General features: G+C 40.2%; 1 protein-coding gene across 2 annotated transcripts in view; it reads left to right on the top strand.

Annotated features, from left to right (window-relative positions):
• The window catches only part of PSTPIP2 (proline-serine-threonine phosphatase interacting protein 2), a 64,411-nt gene that overhangs the window by 22,808 nt on the left and 22,113 nt on the right, over positions 1–19,490 (top strand). For both annotated transcript variants that reach the window (XM_054583588.1, XM_054583587.1), the window contains exons 2-3: positions 10,816–10,916; positions 15,138–15,215. In XM_054583588.1, coding sequence (XP_054439563.1) covers positions 10,816–10,916; positions 15,138–15,215 — 179 coding nt within the window. The remainder of the gene's footprint in view (positions 1–10,815; positions 10,917–15,137; positions 15,216–19,490) is intronic.

The raw sequence follows: 19,490 nt of genomic DNA, 5'->3' as shown, positions 1-19,490 counted from the left end.
TTTAATACTGTCAAAGGCTTTTCAGTCCTTGCATTACTTTCCTGTGGCTGCTAAAAGAAATTACCACAAAGTTGGTGGCTTAAAACAAAAGAAATTTAGTCTCTTACAGTTCTGGAGGCGAAAAGTTTCATCACAAGGATGAAACTGAGGTGTCAACATGGCCGCGCTCCTTCTGGAGACTCTAGGGAAGAATCTATTTCTTGTCTTTTCTAGTTCCTGGTGGCTGCCAGCACTTCTTGGAGTGTGGCCACATCATTCCAGTCTTGCCTCTGTGGTCACATACCTTTTACTCTTCTGCGTCAAAACCCCTGTGCTTCCATCTTATAAGAACATTTGTGATTGCGTTTAGGACCCACCCAGATAATCCAGTACAATGTCCCCATTTCAGAATCCTTACCTTGTTCATATGTGCAAAGACTCTTTTTCCTTTATAAAATAAAGTCCATGAAGTCCAGGGATTAAGACTTGTATATCTTTGTGGTCCATTATTCAGCCTACCACAAAGGCATTTATGGAGAAAATCATGGTTTTTCTTCTTAGATTTATTAAAATGTCTTATTAGGTTAACAGATTTTCTAACATTGAACCAACTTTGCCTTCCTGGAATAAATCCCACTTAGTCACCACGTATTCTCTTCTTAATGTGGTTTAGATTTTTTTCGCTAATGTTTCATGTGGCACTTTTTGATTAATATTCTTAAGTGATACTGGTCTCTTTCTTTTTTGTATCAAATTTAAGTATTATGTTATACTTGCTTTATAAAATGAATTAGGACATTGTCTTTCATTTCCAAGAAGTTTATGGACTTAGGAATGCTTTTTTTTTTTGTCCTGAAGTTTTGGTAGAATTTCACACTTCTGTGAAAAAAAATCTAGTTCTTGCTTTTTCTGCTCCTGATTACTTTCTCTGCTTCTCTGTGGGCATTGGCCTGTTTAAGCTTTCTATCTCAAATGGGGTTAATTTTGTTAAACTGTATTTTCAGAATAAGCTGCTTAATCTGTTAGTCTTTTCTTTTAAGTCTTCTAAGTTTGGAGTCATACTTAGAAAAAATTTTTACCTTAATTAAAAAATAAAATATATGTATAGTCCTGACTGAAGTTGGGCATCATCCTGCAAAGCAAAATGTCGCTGGTTTGATTCCTGGTCAGGGCCCATGTCTGGGCTGCGGGTTTGGTTCCAGTGGGGGCACAAAAGACAGGCAACCTATCGATGTTTCTCTCTCACATTGACATTTCTTTCCCACTCTCCCTTTCTTCTCCTCTCTTTAAAAATAAATAAATAAAATCTTTAAATATATACTCATATATATATTTTCATATATATACATTCTTTATTTCTTCTTACATGTTTATAATTTCCATGTTTAGACATTTAATTCCTCAGAGATATTTTAGAGTATGATGTTAGAAAGGGCTCTATATTTAACTTTTGGCAAAATGGAGTCATTGTCACAATAACATTTCTTGAATAAGCCATCCTTTGATTTCTGGTTTCATATGCTTCTATTATTATATATTAAATCTCCATATGTATATAAGGCCATTTCTGGAAAGTTGTTTGTATTTTATTTACTTGATTATCAATTATCCATGTCAGTAGCATACTTTGCAAATTTTTGATTGCTTGACTCTTTTTTATATAGTAGGGTAAGCCCTCACTCATTTATTTTGAACATTTTATGGGCTATTTTCATTTGCCTATTTTTCTCAGTGGGCTTTAGAATGAAATTAAATTTTTAAAAACTGTATTCGGATTTTGATTTTGATGAAATTATTTTAGCTTCATAGATTTATTTGGGGACATTGGATTTTTCCATCTTGGACTAGAATATATCTTTGTATTTTTGATAATGTTTTATAGTTTTATTTTTAAAAGGCTCATTAAAAGGTATTTTATATATTTTGTTGGCACAGTGAGTAGGATTTTAAATTTCAAGTTATATTTTTAAGTGGTTATTGTTGACATATAAGAAAGCTTTCGCTTTTAAAAATTATTTAATTTCGTCCCTAGATTTTCACATAATATCTCTTATTTCCTGAGTATCATCTAGAAATAATGACAGCTTCTGATATTTTTTGCCTCTGTCTAGAGTGGGAAGGTGGGAAAGCTGTAACCCTGGAGGTGAAGGGCATTTACAGGGCTTGAGAACTGTGCAGACCCTTTTTTCTTTCCTTTTTTTAATTTTTTCACTGTGGAAGGTTTGGTGGTGCCTAGGGACAGTTCCGGTCTTTGTGTCCTTGCTAGCAGCCTGCTGCAGGGTGGAATCCTTACCCGCTGCGGCTTTGGCCCAAATGTCAGAATCAGCTGTCCTTTCCACCGGGAGCGGGCAGGGCGCTGGCCAGGTTCCCGGTGTCCTACAAATGCCCTCCTGATCGCTGCGTGCTGCCTCAGTTTCAGCCCCTGCTGATTGGAGCTCGGGTTTTCTGGGCTCTCTTGGGAAAGTTTGTGGGATTTCTTCTCTGTTTTGTGTGAGTTGGAGTACTGGCTTCCGATCTCTCTCCCTCTAGCCCCGTCTGCTTTTTCTATCACAGAAATTCCTCCAAATCTCCAGCTCCCCCCTACGTTCCATTGTTTCTATGGATCATTTGTGATTTTAGTGGCACTTGGGAACAGAAGATAGAGAAAGGAGAGACTTCAGTTTGCCATTGTTAAGGGGTGGAGGTAGGGAGAAAGACTTCAGGTTATAAAAGTATGTATTTAGAACATCTAGAAAATACAGAAATGTGCTAAGAAGAGAATTGTCTTCAGCATTTTGATGCACATCCTTCTAGTCCTTGTTTTCCTAACACGGAGTTTTTGTATCGCAAGGTTACTTTCTCGGGCTTTACTTTCACGTAACGTATTTTCAGTTGAGTACAGTTGCTTTGTTAGTTGGCCTGCTGACTTTACAGGAGGGACAATTAGATGTGTGAAAATGTCCTGTGGATCCAGGTTAGACAGAGCTGGGTGTCCCAGTGAGGGCCGTAGGCAGTAAGGGGGTACCGGTGGACTTGCAGAACAAGGCTCCAGTGGGACCTGGGGTGGGGCTTCATTCTTGCTTTCCCAACCCACAACCATTATAGTGAGTTTGATTTTAGGTTCAAGTAAACATGGCTGAGAACACTGCTGGCAGTTTCCATATCCCTTACCGAGGTATCTATGACACATTTCCTCAGATGACTACATACTTGATTTTGAATAGCTAACAGGCTACATTTATTTCACTGCCTTCAATAAAGAAATTTACGTGGTCCAGACACATGGGGTTTTTTTTGTTTATGTGACCTGGTCTTGAAAAATTCTATTGTGTCTTCCTTAATTGCTTAAGTTTGTGAAGCATCTGACCACCTCAAAGCACATTATCTCATTTGATCTTTCCAGTGATCCCTATTTTACAGACTAGTAATTTAACACTAAGATTGAGCTCTTAGCTCAAAGTCACGTAGCTCAGAGGTGGCAGAATTGAGACTCAAAACCAAGTCTGGGGTTAAAGGTTGGGTGTGTCCTATCTTGAATTACAGGGGAAAAGTTAGGCATGGTCCTTGTCCTCCAATAAGAGAAGTTGTGTGGTTGAGTGATTTAAGAATACAGACTTTAGTCTGGCTCAGCATACAGATTTTGATCCTTAGTTTCCTGTCCTATAAAATAAAGGTAATAATGATACCTATGTCAATAGGATTGCTATAAGAATTAAATAAGATATTCCATGTAAAATACTTTATATGTTGTTTGGAATACAACTATTCAATGTATATTAGACTGTTAGTATCAATTGTTAGTATCAATTAACAATAATTAATCCATATTTGCAGGTAAGGGGAGATGGATCCATTTGGTTTTACATCGTTGGATGAAAGAGGTAGGAAAGTGGGTAGGAAAGAATGATGAAGGTTAAGAGCATAAGGAGGTAAAATGAAGTCCTCAGTCTTTATCCCAAGACTATTGTTGCCGTATAGCTTAATAAACAACAGAAATTTGGATATATTATTAGTGGAGGGTAAAGTTCTTCCATTGTGGTTGGAGGCAGTGATGAGGAGAACTTCTCTTTTTAGTGTCTTATTTTCTCCAGCTGTAAAACATGGAAATCACTCCTGTCTCACTGTGTTTTGGGAGCATGCTGTGGCACTTTTATGAGATGTGCAACACGCTTATGCATCAGATGTCCAGGGATCAAACAAATGCAGCCTTTGTCTAAAATGCAAAATCAGCAGCCTCTTCTCCATTCTAGTGGGGCTCTGTGTTCCCAAAAGGCATTGGTGCCAATTTGCATTTTTTATTTTTTACCAAGAATTGGAAGCTTTCAAATGAAATGCAAACCATGGAGAATCTTCTCTGTCCTCTTCTCCCTTGTCCTTTCTTAATAGTCATTCTCTCGTAGTTCCATTCTGCTGTTCTGTAGTTCCATGCATATGTACTCTGCTTTCTTATAGCCAGCTCCTCCTCCAGGCAGGAACCATGATTGCTCTTTTGTCTTTTGTGATTTCTGTGGCAGCATTCCTCAAATGGCATTATAGTCACTTGTGGCAGGGGTGAGGGGTGGTTGTAAAAAGTGGACATTTCCTTACCCCAGGGTCAAGACTCAGCAGGTCTGGGGTGAGATCTAGAGGGTCTGCATGTTTACTAAGCTGCTTCTGGCCAGGCAGTCCTTGGAGCTCACCTCTGGAGAAATTGTGAATAGCACAGATTGTGGTGGTGTGGCCCTGAGATGCAGCGCAGAACCAGGTGTGGGAATGCTCTGCAGCAGCACCTGGACTTCTGATGGAGTCTGCGGGTACTATTTCCTTCCCCTTTGCCTCCACACCTTGTGCCCAGAGGCCACGTGGTGGAAAAGGAGCCTGGAAACAAGTTCTCAGAGGCCTTGGCAACAGGGGGCACAATGTTCGGGGCTGGGCATGAAGGAGGGGTCAACGCGATGTGACTGAATGGGTGAAACCAGCCTTGAACGTTAGAACTGGCAGGCAGCTCATGTAGACTTCCTTCCCCCTTCTCTGAACCCGCACCCCACCTGCTCTGCACTGCCTGCTGTCGTGCTCAGGACAAGGCTGTTTTTATTATTCTTTGGCTCACATATGTGCTGGATGTGGCACAGATATGCTCACTGCTGGATCTGCCAAATTTTTTTGTCTTAAAAAATCATAAATGGCTTTATGGTTAAAGTACAAATCCCTGATTAAAACTTGAATGCTATTTATGTCTTTATAACTTGAACATTATTAAACCTTACATTCTGGGTCTTTGGGAGGTTTGCTGGGTGCTTGCATCTGCTCACCCCTTCTTTCTCATATCCTGCCTCACCTAGGACTCTAAGACCCGTTTCCAAGGCTTAGCTTCTCTTATTCTTTCAGTAACAGCCTCCCCCTCTTTGAGTCCTAATCAACGTTTTTGTTGTACTGTAATTTTTTGAGGTCTAATTTATAGAAGATGAAATACACAGATCAGTGTGTTCTGTGAATTGCATACATCTGTACAATCCACACCTCTATAGAAAGATCTTGATAGGAATGTGGGTCACATGCGTGTATGCATTTCCATATTCCAGGAAGTTCCCAAATGTCCCTTTCCAGCCCTACCTTCCTGACTCAGTGTTTTTATTTCTTTTAACTTAGAAATAAGTCCTACAACTGCTTGCCTGTCCTACAAGTTCACATAAATGGGATCATACAGTAAATACGTTTTGTGTCTAGCATCTTTCACTAGCATAATGTTTTTTATTTCATTCATGTTATTTCATGTTAGTAGTTCTTGCCTTTTTAGTGCTGAGTAGTATTCCATTGTATAAATAAATCATAAATTATTTATCATTCATCAATTGTTAAGCATTTGGTTTGTTTCCGGTTTTTGGCTATTGTGAATAAAACTCCTATGAACACTCTTGTACAAGTCTTTTTTGTGGACATACGTTTTAATTTCACAGGGTAAATGCTTATAAGTAGAACTTTAGGTCATAGGGTACATGCATGTTTAGCTTTCTGAGAGATCACCATTTTTCAAAATGATTGTACCAGTCTTATACTCCCATTAGCAATGAGTGAGATTTCTGATCGTTCAACCTCCTTGCCTACATTCAATGTTGACTTTTTAATTTTAGCTCTTCTAGTGGGCATGAAATAGGTATCATTGTGACTTTAATTTGAATTTCCCTGTGATGTTGAGGAATGTTTCATGAACTTTTTGGCCAAAGGAATATCTTTCATGAGGTATCTTTTCATGAAGTGTTTATGAAGTTCAAGTATTAAGCCCAGTTTTTATTGGGTTGCTTATACATTTATTATTTTTTTGTTGAATTATTTAAATATTCTGGGTACAAGTCTTTTGACTGACATATGTATTGTGAATATTTTCCCCTAGGCTGTGGCTTGCCATTTAATTTTCTGAATAATTCCTCTGATGAGCAGAGGTTTTTAGTTTTGATCAAGTTCAATTTTTCAGTTTTTTTTTTCTGTTGGAGTTCATATTTTTGTGTCCGCTCTAAGAAATACCTCAAGTCTTAAAGGCATTTTCCTATTGGTTTCTTCTGAAATTTTTATATTTTAGTTTTATATATTTTTTATATTTGAGTCTATGATCCATCTCAAATTGATTTTTTGCATAGAGTGAGGAATGAAGAGAGGCTGTCTTCTCCCTAAGTTTTATATAGTTGTCCCAGGAACATTTGCAGAAGCCATTTCCTCATTGAATAGTATTGGTACCTTCTTGAAAGTCAGCTGATAAGTGAGTCTGTTTTTGGATTGCATCATGCTCCATTGATCTACAGGTCTACCCTCAGATCAGTACCATACTATTTTGATTATAGTAACTTCATACAATGTTTTGAAGTGAGATGGTATGAATTCTCCAGCTTTGTTCTTTTTTTTAAAAAAATTGTTTTGCCTATTCTAAGTTCTTTGTAATTCCACATAAATTTATGGCTAACTTGAAGTTTTCTACAGAAAAGGCTTATGGAATTTTGATGGAATTATGTTGAATCTATAGATCAATTTGGAGAAAATTGACATTTTAATATTTACTTTTTCAATCCATAATCATGATATATATCTACCCTTATTGAGGTCTTCTTTCATTTCTTTCAGCAATCCTTTCTAATTTTCATGAAGAAATCTTATATAACCTCCTAAGTATTTATTTCTGAATATTTTATATCTTTTATGCTATTGTAAATGATGTTTAATTTTCTTCCCACTAGTATGTAGAAATACAATTGATTTTTTAAAATATGGACCTTGTATCCTGAAACATTGTTAAATTTATTTATTAGTTCTAGTAATTTTTTTTGTAAATTCCCTAGGATTTTCTGTATACACAATCATGCTGACTGCAAATAAAGGCAGTTTTACTCTTTCCCTTCCAATATATGTATGTGCCCTTTATTTCTTTTTCTTGCCTTATTTCCACCTTGTTAGGAAATAAATGTTCAGTCTTCACCATTAAGTAGGCTATTAACTGTAGGTTTCTTGTAGATGCTCTTTGTCAGATTGAAGACACTGGTAATTTGTGGGTTTTTTTCTCTATTGTTTCGTGGTCAACCTAGGTATGGATTTATCAATTGTATTAAACTTTTAAAGGACTTTTGGTTTCATTTATATTCACTATTGTGTGTCCATTTCTATGTTATTGTTTTTCTCTATTTTTATTTCCTTCTGTCTACATAACATAGACTTAATTTGTTCTTCATTTCCTAGCTATGTGAAGTGAAAGCTTAGGTCATTATTTTCTGGTGTGAGTCCTAGCCATCTTATTTCTTCTCTTTTCTGATGATCCCATCTCATTCTCTTTTCAACCTCATTCGTTGTATATCTTCTCTATATAGTCTTATATACTCTTTTAGTCTCTAGTTTTCCTTGTGCATACATGTTTGTTTTACATACATGTCTTTTACTGGGTCCCTAAATGAATGATAGGCTCCCTGACTGCAAGAACTCTATCTTATGCTGACTTCATAACCACTTTAGTTCCTTGTCTGTAGTTGATATACAATTAACAGATATTCCTTAAGCACCATTGAGGCAGAAGCTACTGTGGGTGATAAAGGTTATGCATAATTCAGATATTCTTTAAGAAGTTAACTAATTTTTAAAAAGATGTCAACAGTAACACAAAATAGTATATAATAAGAGCCAAATGAGATGATTAGGCATTAAACACTTGAGGCATTCAGAAGGAGAGGATACTATAAGGGTGAATTATTTGAGGAAGACTTCAGAGAGGAATGGGATTTGAACTGGCTCTGAAGCAGAGGTTGGATTTAAATGAAGAGAAGATTCCATTCCAACTGTGGGAAAAACATGTACAAAGGTCCTGGGGTAAAAATGTACACTGCCTGTTTAGAAAACAGGGAAGAAACCAACGTGGGGAAAGCAGGGAAGAGACGTAAGATATAATGTGCAGCCCTGGCCGGTGTGGCTCAGCTGGTTGGAGCATTGCTCCATAGACTGAAAGATCATGGGTTCCATTCCCAGTCAGGGCACATGCCCAGGTTACAGGTTTGATCCCAGGTCTGGACGCCATGGCACATACAATAAGGCAACCCATTGATGTCTCTCGCTCTCCCTCTCCCTTTCTAAAAGCGATGAAAAAATGTCTTCGGGTGAGGATTAAAAAATACTATAAGTAAATAAATACAGATACAATGTGTAGAGGGCTCTTATTACCTAATCAAGGATATTGGGGTTGTGGATTTGGCTCACTCACTCATGACGGCAGATGTGTGATGCTATCTTGGGGCTCATGCTGTGGTCTTTCCTACGTGGCCCATGCTCTCCGAGTAATATAGGAAGGTATTTCCAAACCAAATGCTCCACAGCTTTGAACTTGGCCTTGGGCACTCTTTTTTTTTTTTTTTTCTCTTGGGGATTTCCTTTCTCAATTGCCTCTGTAATGCAGTCAGCCCTCTGAAGCTACAATTCTGGTTTTTCTTAAGACTGATGCCTCTCTGTTTGCAGGAAACCCTGGTCTAGCTCTAAACTCCCCGTCTAGCTTAAAGAGTCTACACACCCTTAATTTAAAAAGAGGAAACCACCTTTTCCAAATGAGTAGCATAAAACAGACAACCCAAGTGTCTTTGGGAAGAGTGAAGCGTTTATGTCTATAAACCAACATTGATATTGACTCTTTGTACCTATTCATTCACTTGGGAGTCTTTATTTTCATTGTTCTCTTCGAGTGCACGGGAACACAATAGGCATTCTCATCCTAGAGAATTTTACCTTAGTGAAGCTGGATTTCTTTTTTTTTTTTGTGGCGGGTGGTGTGTGCGTATGTGCAGGAGTGGTCCAAGAGGTCAGAGAAGCCACAGGCACTTGTAGCAGAGCTGAGAAGACAGCACATGGTGGACACCAAACAGCAAATTCAGAAGCTGGGTGCCCTGAGAACCCAGAGGAGGGAGCACCGGGGCTACTCAGAAGGTTTCCAGAAAACATGGAAGTGGAGGGACTGGATTTGGATTCAGGAGAGAATAACATAAGCATCACCTAAGAGTTGCCCCTGGGCACTGCATGTCGGGGGCAGTAAGAAGCCTACCTGGCTGAGGAGACAGAAGAGTGGGTGTGTGGAGGGGGTGGATGGAGAAGTGAAGCTTTGGTGGAGATCGTATTTTAGGCTCCCAATGCCTAAATCTATGCTCAAACAAGAGCCAGACCCCATGGAATTAAATGTATTACTAACCTAGATTTACCTATATGTCCATGTGTAAAAGTCAGTATAATAATCCATTTGTTAAAATGCAGTGTGAGTTATGGCCAGTTTAGATTCCGATTGCCGTGTTGAAATCAGTCTCAGACCTTGGTCCTTCTGGGTCTCTTTGGGACAAGTCTGCTCAGCCAGGTCATGACAAGTGGCAGCAAATGGAAGAGAGGGATTTGGCTTCTGCCTGTCCAGGGCTGGCTAGAGAGATATCTTCAGGTGAACACCACCTACACCCCAAGCTAACCTCTCTCAGCTAACTGGGTGCTGGGAAGGGATGGTGTGCCTTGGCTGGGCTTGGGGGTGTGGAAGCTCAAAGGTCCCTGGACACACCCAGAGACAGCCTAGCTAATCTCCCCAAGGGACTGAAGTCTGAATCAGGCAACCTATCGTAAGCGTTTGGGGGTAGAAACCAAGGAGCCAACCTTATTTAGTAGGAGACACTTAAGTGGCTATTGTTTACAGTCCCTGATTTGTTGGTTTGGGGAGCTGAGGGGACTCTGAGTTTTAAAATGTCCTGCATCTAGGACTAATGCTTTGGAAAGCTGGAGCAGTGTCCTCCGACCTCAGAGTACCAGGAGAATAAAATAGGAGTAAACTGCTCATTTCAAACTTAAAAAACAAACTCCTTTCTCCCACATTGGGGCCAGGGACCACGTGGAGCATGCTCACTGCTGGGCTCCCCTCCTGCTTCCCAATGGGAAGCCAGGCCTTCTCTCTCAGTCCTGGGGCCTGGCTCCTGACTCAGCTGTTTGCCCTTTGCAGCAAAATACCCTTGACCCTCACACAGGGCTTATTGGCTACAAGAAGGGATGTTAGGGTCAAGCTCTCCTGCTCCCGGTCCTGACCTGACTTAGGACATGGGTGGTAGCCTAGATAGGGCCTCAAGCCTTGCCAGCTCCCTCATTCATGTGCCTCTCAATCTTCTGTCACTTCCTTCCTGTTTTGTGGTCCTTCAGTTTCATAATTTTAGAAACTCTTCCACAGCTATGTGCATTCTTACTTCTTCTATTTTGTTTGTTTTGGTCACGTATGTCCTAGAGGCAAAGTGTTTCAGGAACTTCCTTCCAACTGCTGGCTTCCCCATCTCTTCAGGACTCTGGGGCTTCCCTCTGCCCTGTTTCTGGTCTGACATAGTGTCATTTCTTTTTCATCAGAGTCCGGATATCCTCAGCACCATAGGCTATGACAGCATCATCCAACACCTGAACAATGGCCGCAAGAACTGCAAAGAGTTTGAAGACTTTTTAAAAGAAAGGTACAAGCTGTTTTCCTCTGAAGACAGAGGGGAGGACCAAATGCTTCCACACAAACAAGGAACAATTCACTACTTGTTCTTAATGGTTCATAAGACCCTCTGCTGTAGGTTACAGAATGTTCTCCAAGATGTAAATGATATCTCTGTCCACATTTTGTAGAAACCAGTTGGAGAGATAAGATTTATGAAAGAAACAACAAACAAAATATAATAAAACATTCAGTTGTGTGATATGCATGACACTGAGAGACCTCATAGGAGACGGATTGCGGAGGATTGGCCAAAAAAAGGCGGCGGGCGGGGAGAGGGGGCAGTGAGAACTTCATGGAAGAAGAGATCCTTAAGCATTTGCTAGGTGGAGGGGACCCAGAAATCTGTGGGGGAAGAGCAAGAGTGGAAATGAGAACAAGCGTGACTCATGTGAGTGGGGGGCAGAGTGTGATTCTAGGGGTCAGGGAACAGTGACAAAGATGTGGGGAGAGGTTGGGGCCCTCCAGATGTCAGCGGAGCTTAGTAGTGGGGGAGGGGACTGGCATGCTTTAGAGGATTTTCTTTCCTATTTTCGTCTTCTCTTTTTTTAATGAGTAAGATTTCTTAAATCTATTCTTAATGGAGTGCATTAGTTTTGTGGAAATCGTACTCACCTGGAACAGTCCAGTGTGATCCCAGATGAGGGAGCGCTTTAGGGGGATTTTTGGCCTAAGATCCAGGTCATTGCCAGGCCCTGAACTAATGAACTGCTTGTGTTTGTCAGGCAGTGAGTCAGAGTCATACGTTGGAGATACAGATACCAATGTGTCTTCAATCAAGTCTCTTTATTTTCTACTCAGGAGAACATTAGGCAGCACCAAGCTCACACTGGCACCCGCCTTGGATGGCGAGGCCTCTCTCCTTGAACTGATTCAAAGGTCCAGGGGAAGCTGGACCCCTGCCCCACTGTGCGTCTCAGGAGGGGCAGACAGAAAGGAGTCTGTCCACTGGCAGGCTCCATGATTTTGGTCACTGTGCTTCCTCCTTTGAGGGAACAACTTCCCTCTTCTGTGTGCGTATGTGCAAGAGTGGTCCAAGAGGTCAGAGAAGCCACAGGCGCTTGTAGCAGAGCTGAGAAGACAGCACATGGTAGACACCAAACAGCAAATTCAGAAGCTGAGTGCCCTGAGAACCCAGAGGAGGGAGCACCGGGGCTACTCAGAAGGTTTCCAGAAAACGTGGAAGTGGAGGGACTGTGGTGTACCCAAGCTGGTTGCCAGTGGGGACACCACATTACAGCTTTCCTTTCCCATGACAGACCCTGGAGGCTGGCTTCCTCCTTCCTTCAACAGAGCTGACAAAGGAGCCAGCCATCAACAGTCTGATGACGTGCAGGAGATAGGGGCTGCAGAACATCCCTTGTTTTTGTGTTCCTCCTCTGGTTAGGGCTTTCATACATTTTCATGCATTTTCTCCTGCGGATGAAGTAGCCTTGCCATACATCCGTACAGGAGGCGTTGGCTAACAGCTGAAGCTTCCACTGTCCAGGCTGGACTGTCCGAGGGTCCCTGGACACAGTGGGATGGTGCTGTAAATCAGTGGTGTCCATGTTGTGAAAAATGTAATCCTCAGTAAGAAATACATGTTACACTGCCACCCAGTACACACATTCAGAAAACAAAAGTTTAAGAAAACGTTACTACTCTATGATTTTATTCAATTCTATTTAATTAAAAACTGCTGGTCCTAACCCATTGACTCAATTTATGGTTCCCTAATAGGCCATGGCCCACACATTGAAAAACACAAGTCAAAATGAACCCCAAAAGCTATGGTCTCACATTTAAAATATTTCACAAAAATATATGGGGAAGGCCCTGGCTGGTATGGCTCAGTTGGTTAGAGCACCATCCCATAGTTCAAAAGGTTGTGGGTTCGATTCCTAGTCAGGGTACATGCCTAGGTCCCTGGTTAGACTGCATATGAGCAGCAACTGATTGATGTTTCTCTCTCACATCGATGTTTGTCTTCCTCTCTCCCTCACTTCCCTCTTTCTAAAATTAATAAGCATGTTCTCAGTTGAGGATAAAAATACATATAGACATATATATTTATATGTGGGAAGAGGAAGAAATATATGAAATATGGGTAGTGTCAAGTTTTATAGCAACAGGATTTCATCTTACCCACCCTGACTTCGGGGCCAGGAGCACTGGGCTGATGATCATCCTGAGGCTGCTTTCAGGCCTGATGGAAAAGGCCAGATCTGACAATATTTGCTGTAGGTCGTCAAAGAGAAAATGGCACATGCATTTTTCCTGGTCTAGGAATTCGAATAGGAAAGGGATAAAAATGAACCAGAGTTTTCAAACAGGGCTTCATGAGAAAGAATAAGCCGTGAAGTGCTTAGAGGAGTATTATTCTCTACTTTGTTTCCTTTACTATTTTGTATATTTTTATTATGGCCCTCATTACAGGGTAGTAAACTAAAGTATTGGTTTATTTCTCTCCCTCTGCCAGATTGAGCTCCTCAAGATGGGTCTCATGTTTCAGTCATCTCTATGTTGCCTGACACATAATGGATGTTTAATAAATGACAAATTGATGAACAGATAACAGGGAAATTTTGGATAGATGGTAAAAGGGTGATCTAGGTAAAGGCTTACTTATTTCAGGGTGATTTTTGCAAAGTGCTAGTGATTCCTTCATTGGTTACAGGCTGCTGGACTCCACTGCTTCCCATTTGCTGGTGGAACATCGTCCCAATTTCATGGTGGTTCTGCTGATATAACAAGGACGAGGCTGTAGTTTCACCTCTGTAAATTTTTTCTTTCTCCAAAGAGCACAGCATTGTTTTTTCTGGAACTCATTTTTTGGTCAGATTTTAGGACTTTCCACAAGGATCAGATGCTGCCTATGGTATGTTCAGGGTCTTGGTGCCTTAATGTTAGAAGAAAGCAATTTAATAGCTTTTTTCCGAGAAGCCACAAAAGATTCTTGAGAATTCTTAATGGATATAATTCAAGAAGGATGAAATGTGTGCATATTTTAAATATACACATATATACTTTTTAAATGAAAATAGCCTTATCTTTTTACATGTAAAAGTGTTAAGTGTTTTCTGTAGAGTGTCCTAAGTTGTTATATCGCTGCAGCAGTCTCCCCTTGTCTGCAGTTTGGCTTTCTGCAGTTTCAGTTACCCATGGTCAACCACAGTTGAAAATATTAAATGGAAAATTCCATAAGTAAACAATTTATAAGTTTTAAATTGCACGCTGTCCTGAGCAGAGTGATGAAATCTCCTGCCATCCCGCTCTGACCCACCCAGGATGTGAATCCTTCCTTTGTCCAATGTCTCCATACTGTATACATTCCCTGCCTGTTAGTTGCTTAGTAGCCATTTTGGTATCACAGTGCTTGTGTTCAAGTAACTTATTTTACGTAATAATGGCCCCAGAGTACAAGAGCAGTGATGGTGGCAATTCAGATACGCCAAAGAGAAGCTGTAAAGTGCTCCCTTTAAGTGAGAAGGTATGTATGCATAGGAGAACACTATATATGCATGCAGTTTGGTACTCTCTGCAGTTTGAGGCATCCACTGGGGGCCTTGGACACAACATGGAGAAGGTGACAAAGGGCAATGGGGAGAGGGAAAAGGGGGAACCATGGGGCATGTTTAGTGCTTTACCAGACTGGAGCCACACCAAATAATGATCAGTTGATCTTGTGAGACATGCTGACTACAGAGTTTATATTCTGAAATTCCCCTCCTTTGTACACTTAGTTGTGTATTTGAATTGACTGTAAATGAGGAACTCTATAGGATAGCAAAAGGGTTCCCTTAGAGAAGATGGGAGGAGGAAGAGCGGGTCTCAGGAGTGTATTTGATGGAAATATCTCTTACTTGACTGAAAATCCCCAAATATATATACATATATTTGGATCATAGTTTTGAAATTTTAATCTGTACTATACTAGCCTGCACTGGTCAGGGGGCCATGCCTGGTTTGCTGTGATGTTTATGCCAGGGACAACTAGCTGAAAAGACCACCTTAGAGATAAAAGCTACTGGTCTTTTACAATTCTTCCATGTTATGTAGAGGGAGCTTTACAAAGAGGGTGTTTTAGAAAATGGTATTATATCTGAGCTACTCTCAAAGGTGCAGTTTTGCCTTCAGAGGGAGTGCCATGTGTCTCAATAAAGAGTCAGCCCTGAGAAGGACTCACAAGCCTCTCTTCTGTTCCCCTTAGGGCATCAATTGAAGAGAGATACGGCAAAGATCTGCTCAACCTCTCTAGGAAGAAACCATGTGGACAGTCTGAGATCAAGTAGGTGCCACGTTTCCTTGTGGTTCCAGGGTGGCTTACACTGCCAGGAGCCCCCATCACCTCAGCAGACAAAGCTGGCCAGTGGGGTGAAGTGTCTTGGATGAAAATAATTTTTAATTGTTTTTTTTCCTTATTTCCAGTTGTGAAAAATAGAAAGTTAAAATGAACCATGACACTAACAACCCATTATTAATATTCTCTAAATTTTCCTTGAAGTCCTTTTCTATGCATATTTTTTTCGTAGATGGGATTACATTATATACCTACCTACAAAGCTTCTCTAAATTTAAGCTTCTCTAAATTTAATAGAGAAGCTTATATACACATATGCATACACCTGTATACACGTACATAGTTTGTGATAGCTGCCAGGGATTGTCTTTGCCCTGCTGCGTAGTTCTCACCACCAGGGTGAGATTTCTGTACTACAATGATTTATTTTTCCATCATTCCTGGCTTTATGGGCAGTCAATCACACAGTAACCTATACTTAGGAAGATTGCATAATTGGCCTAATGCTCTTTGCTGTCATCATTTTGAAATTCTTAATAATTTATAAAACAAGGGGTCCCACATTTTCCTTTTGCAGTGGACTTCCCAAATTTTGTGGCTGGTCCTACGCATGTAGAAATTTCTATATTCCCTCTCCAAAACAAGCATGTTGGTAGGGTAGGGCATTGTTGGGAGAAGTAGTTTGGACAGAACTTTGCAGGCCTCAGCAGAACCAGTCACATGACACACTGAAATGCATACTGCTTTGGCTGTGCTGTAGACAGCTGCGTAGAGGTCTGTGTCCTCTCAGAGGTCTGGATGGGGCAGACAAGCTAGTGGCCTTCCTCTTCTCTCTTCTTGCTTCTAAGAGGCATGCAACACATGCACTCTCAGACTTCAAAGTACTAGATTAATGAAAAGGATGCAAACATTGGGAGACAGTTAAAATGTTAATAGTTACGTAAGCCTAAAAATTTGTTACCCTCCGGCACAGGACATTAGTACAAGGAGAATTTGGTTTTGACCTATTGATTATATTTTATTTTTGATGTTGTAAATGAAAAATTTAAAAACACTGAAAAGTAAAAAGACAAACATAAGGAACCCGTCACCTAGATTTCATAATTATCCACATTTGCTGTGTTTTCTTAATAAAATTTTGTGACTTTAAATTTAAACCTGGAACCAGTTATTTCTCAAAGTATACTTAGTTCCTTTTAGTGATTAATCAATCGCGTTTAGAGATGGAACTTCAAGTTCATTGTCACAGAGGTGTCCGTATTTCTAGGTCCTTTCAGGGGGCAGATTTTAAAAGCATGAGTTCATGTTGATATTTCAAATTCTAATTTCACTTTACAGGGTTTTACTTAACTTCCTTAATTTTATATTTATTTCTGCTTAAGTGGAAAATCTTGGTTCTAACAATATTAGCATAATTAGTTTCTTTATATGAAAATACATATCAAAAATTTTCAAAATAATATCAATATTGCTATGAACTATAAAACTTGCGAATAAAGTTTAACATTTCTTTGCAGTTCCTCTTGCTCTTAGGCTGTATTTCGCTAAGAATACTGTGTTTTAAAGTCATTTAAAATATTTATTTCCTCTGTGTGATTATGTAACCAATTTTGTATTAGTTAAATTTGTTTTAAATTTTAGGGATATTTTCCTTTTTCCTGTTTGATTTAGTTTTGTTTTTGAATATGTAAAACATTTACATGTTCACAGGTCAAAACTGCATAGACTTAGACAAGTTGCATGGTCATTCCGGCAGGGTTCAGATTATTTCAAGGGAGATCAGTTGGTCAACTGAACCCCACCCTCCACCCCCCTCCAAAAACAAAGTCTTTATTTATAAAATAAATAAGCTGTTTAGGAAAATATCCCAAACTTATGAGGGTGATTTGATGGATAATAGCCACATTCTCTCGCATAGTTCTTCCTGGAAAAGATCTTCAGTAGAAAGAGATCCAAATGGTATTTCTTATATTTTTACACATTTGACTTGTAACTGAGTAAATTCATAGAGAGACTCTGGCACAGTCCTCTTTTGTTCTGTGATAAAAGCCAGTCCGTTTTCCTTCTAAGAGTATACACACAACAGGATGTGAGACCTGGGGAATGTGTTGCCGAGGTTGAAGCGAAAGGCCACGTAGGTGATTTATGTTTTTCTCACTTCCAGGATGATCTTTAGGAAGGTGCCCTACATGAGAGTGAGTGACTTTGCTTTTCCATGGGCTAGGTAGGGTTTGTGGCCTCATCGGCCACCCTGAGGGTCTCTGGCCTCTGATGGGCCTTTTTAGGGTTTAAGGTCAAAGTGCTTATTGAAAGGGTGGTAGACTATTTCCATTGTGCACAGTAATGAAGAACACCAGGGAGATGAGGAGATGACGTTGCCAGGCCACTGCTCCCAAAGTTAGGGTTCCATCCCCTGATGGTCATCATGTCCCGAACACAGGAAATAGCAAGTGATGACCTGAGACAATAAAGTTAACGACAAAGTAAAGGGACATCGGGGCTGCTCTTTTAGTGGCCCTTCAATCAGTCACTTAGAATGGGAGAATTTTAGACCCTGAACAGACTATCTGTAAGGATAGATTTCTTTTTTTTTTTTAGTGTATTTTATTGATTATGCTATTACAGTTGTCCCAATATTGCCCCTTTTGCCCTCTTCCATTTGGCGCCCCCTCCCTCCAGAAATCCCGCCCCCCTTAGTTTTTGTCTATGATCATGCATATAAGTCCTTTGGCTTCTCCATTTCCTATACTATTCTTAACATCCTCCTGTCTATTTTGTACCTACCAATTATGCTTCTTAATCCATGTACCTTTCCCCCCACTCTCCCCCTCCCCCGCCCTGCTGAAACACTCCCAATGATCTCTTTATCTATGATTCTGTTACTGTTTCGGTTGTTTGCTTAGTTTGTTTTTGTTTTTTAGATTCAGTTATTGATAGTTGTGGGTTTGTTATTATTTTCATGTTCATAGTTTTGATCCCCTTTTTCTTAAATAAGTCCCTTTAACATTTCGTATAATAAGGGCTTGGTGATGAATAACTCCTTTAACTTTACCTTGCCTGATAAGCACTTTATCTGCCCTTCCATTCTAAATGACAGCTTTGCTGGGTAGCATAATCTTGGTTGTAGGTCCTTGCTTTTCATGACTTTGAATACTTCTTGCCAGTCTCTTCTTGCCTGCAAAGTTTCTTTTGAGAAAGCAGCTGATAGTCTTATGGGAACTGCTTTGTAGGTAACTCTCTGCTTTTCTCTTGCTGCTTTTAAGATTCTCTCTTTATCTTTAACCTTTGGCATTTTAATTATGATGGTGTCTTGATGTTGTCCTCTTCAGGTCCAACTTGTTTAGGACTATCTGTGCTTTCTGGACTTGTATGTCCATTTCCTTCACTGTATGAGGCAGTTTTCTTTCATTATTTTTTCAAATAAGTTTTCAATTTCTTACTCTTCCTCTTCTCCTTCTGGCATCCCTATGATTTGGATGTTGTCACTTTTGGAGATGTCCCAGAGTCTTCATATTCTCTCCTCTTTTTTTTTTTTTTTTTTGAATTCTTATTTCTTCATTCTGTTCTGATTGATTGTTGATTTCTTCCTTATATTCAAAATCATTTGAACCCTGGCTTCTTTCCCTTCACTGTTGGTTCCCTGTGGATATTTCTTTTTTTCATTTAGTGTAACCTTCATTTCTTCCCTTATGCTTTTGCCATACTCAGTGAGTTGCCTGAGCTTCCTAATCTCTAGTGTTTTGAACTCTGCATCTGATAGGTTGGCTATCTCCGTTTGGCTTAGTTCCTTTTCTGGAGTTTTGTTCTGTTCTTTCATTTGGGCCATAGATCTTTGTCTCCTCAATTCAGCAGCCTCCCTGTATTTGCTTCTGTGTATTGGGCAGAGCTGCTTTGACTCCCAGTCTTAGCGCACCTGTTAAGTTGAATTATGCAGAGCCTTAGGTATCACCAGGGCAGGGCAATCCACTTCACTGGTTTGTGGCTGTATGTGGAGGAGGGGTTGGAGAGGGGACAGTGCTGCTGCCCGTCTGCTGGAGGCTTGCTCAGCACTCGCCCTGTAAAACAACCTTTCTTAACACAAGGATTAAAATACAAAATGTGGGAGTACCTTGGGCTTTCAATTTGGGAGGGGGAATGCGGACAGGCTGTTTGGGAGGGGGAGCTAAAAGGGTGTGAGGGCAGATTTCACCTCCATGACTCTTGGTAAGGCAAGACTTGCAGTTGCATCTGCTGCCATACCCATCTTTGTTTCTCACTAATTCC

This window comes from Pteronotus mesoamericanus, unplaced genomic scaffold (genome assembly GCF_021234165.1).
Source record: "Pteronotus mesoamericanus isolate MK-2021 breed Mesoamerican mustached bat unplaced genomic scaffold, CSHL_Meso_final contig_74, whole genome shotgun sequence".
In the NCBI taxonomy this organism is placed as follows: domain Eukaryota; kingdom Metazoa; phylum Chordata; class Mammalia; order Chiroptera; family Mormoopidae; genus Pteronotus; species Pteronotus mesoamericanus.
The sequence above is the reverse complement of the archived record's forward strand: the minus strand, read 5'-3'. Positions and strand labels throughout refer to the sequence as shown.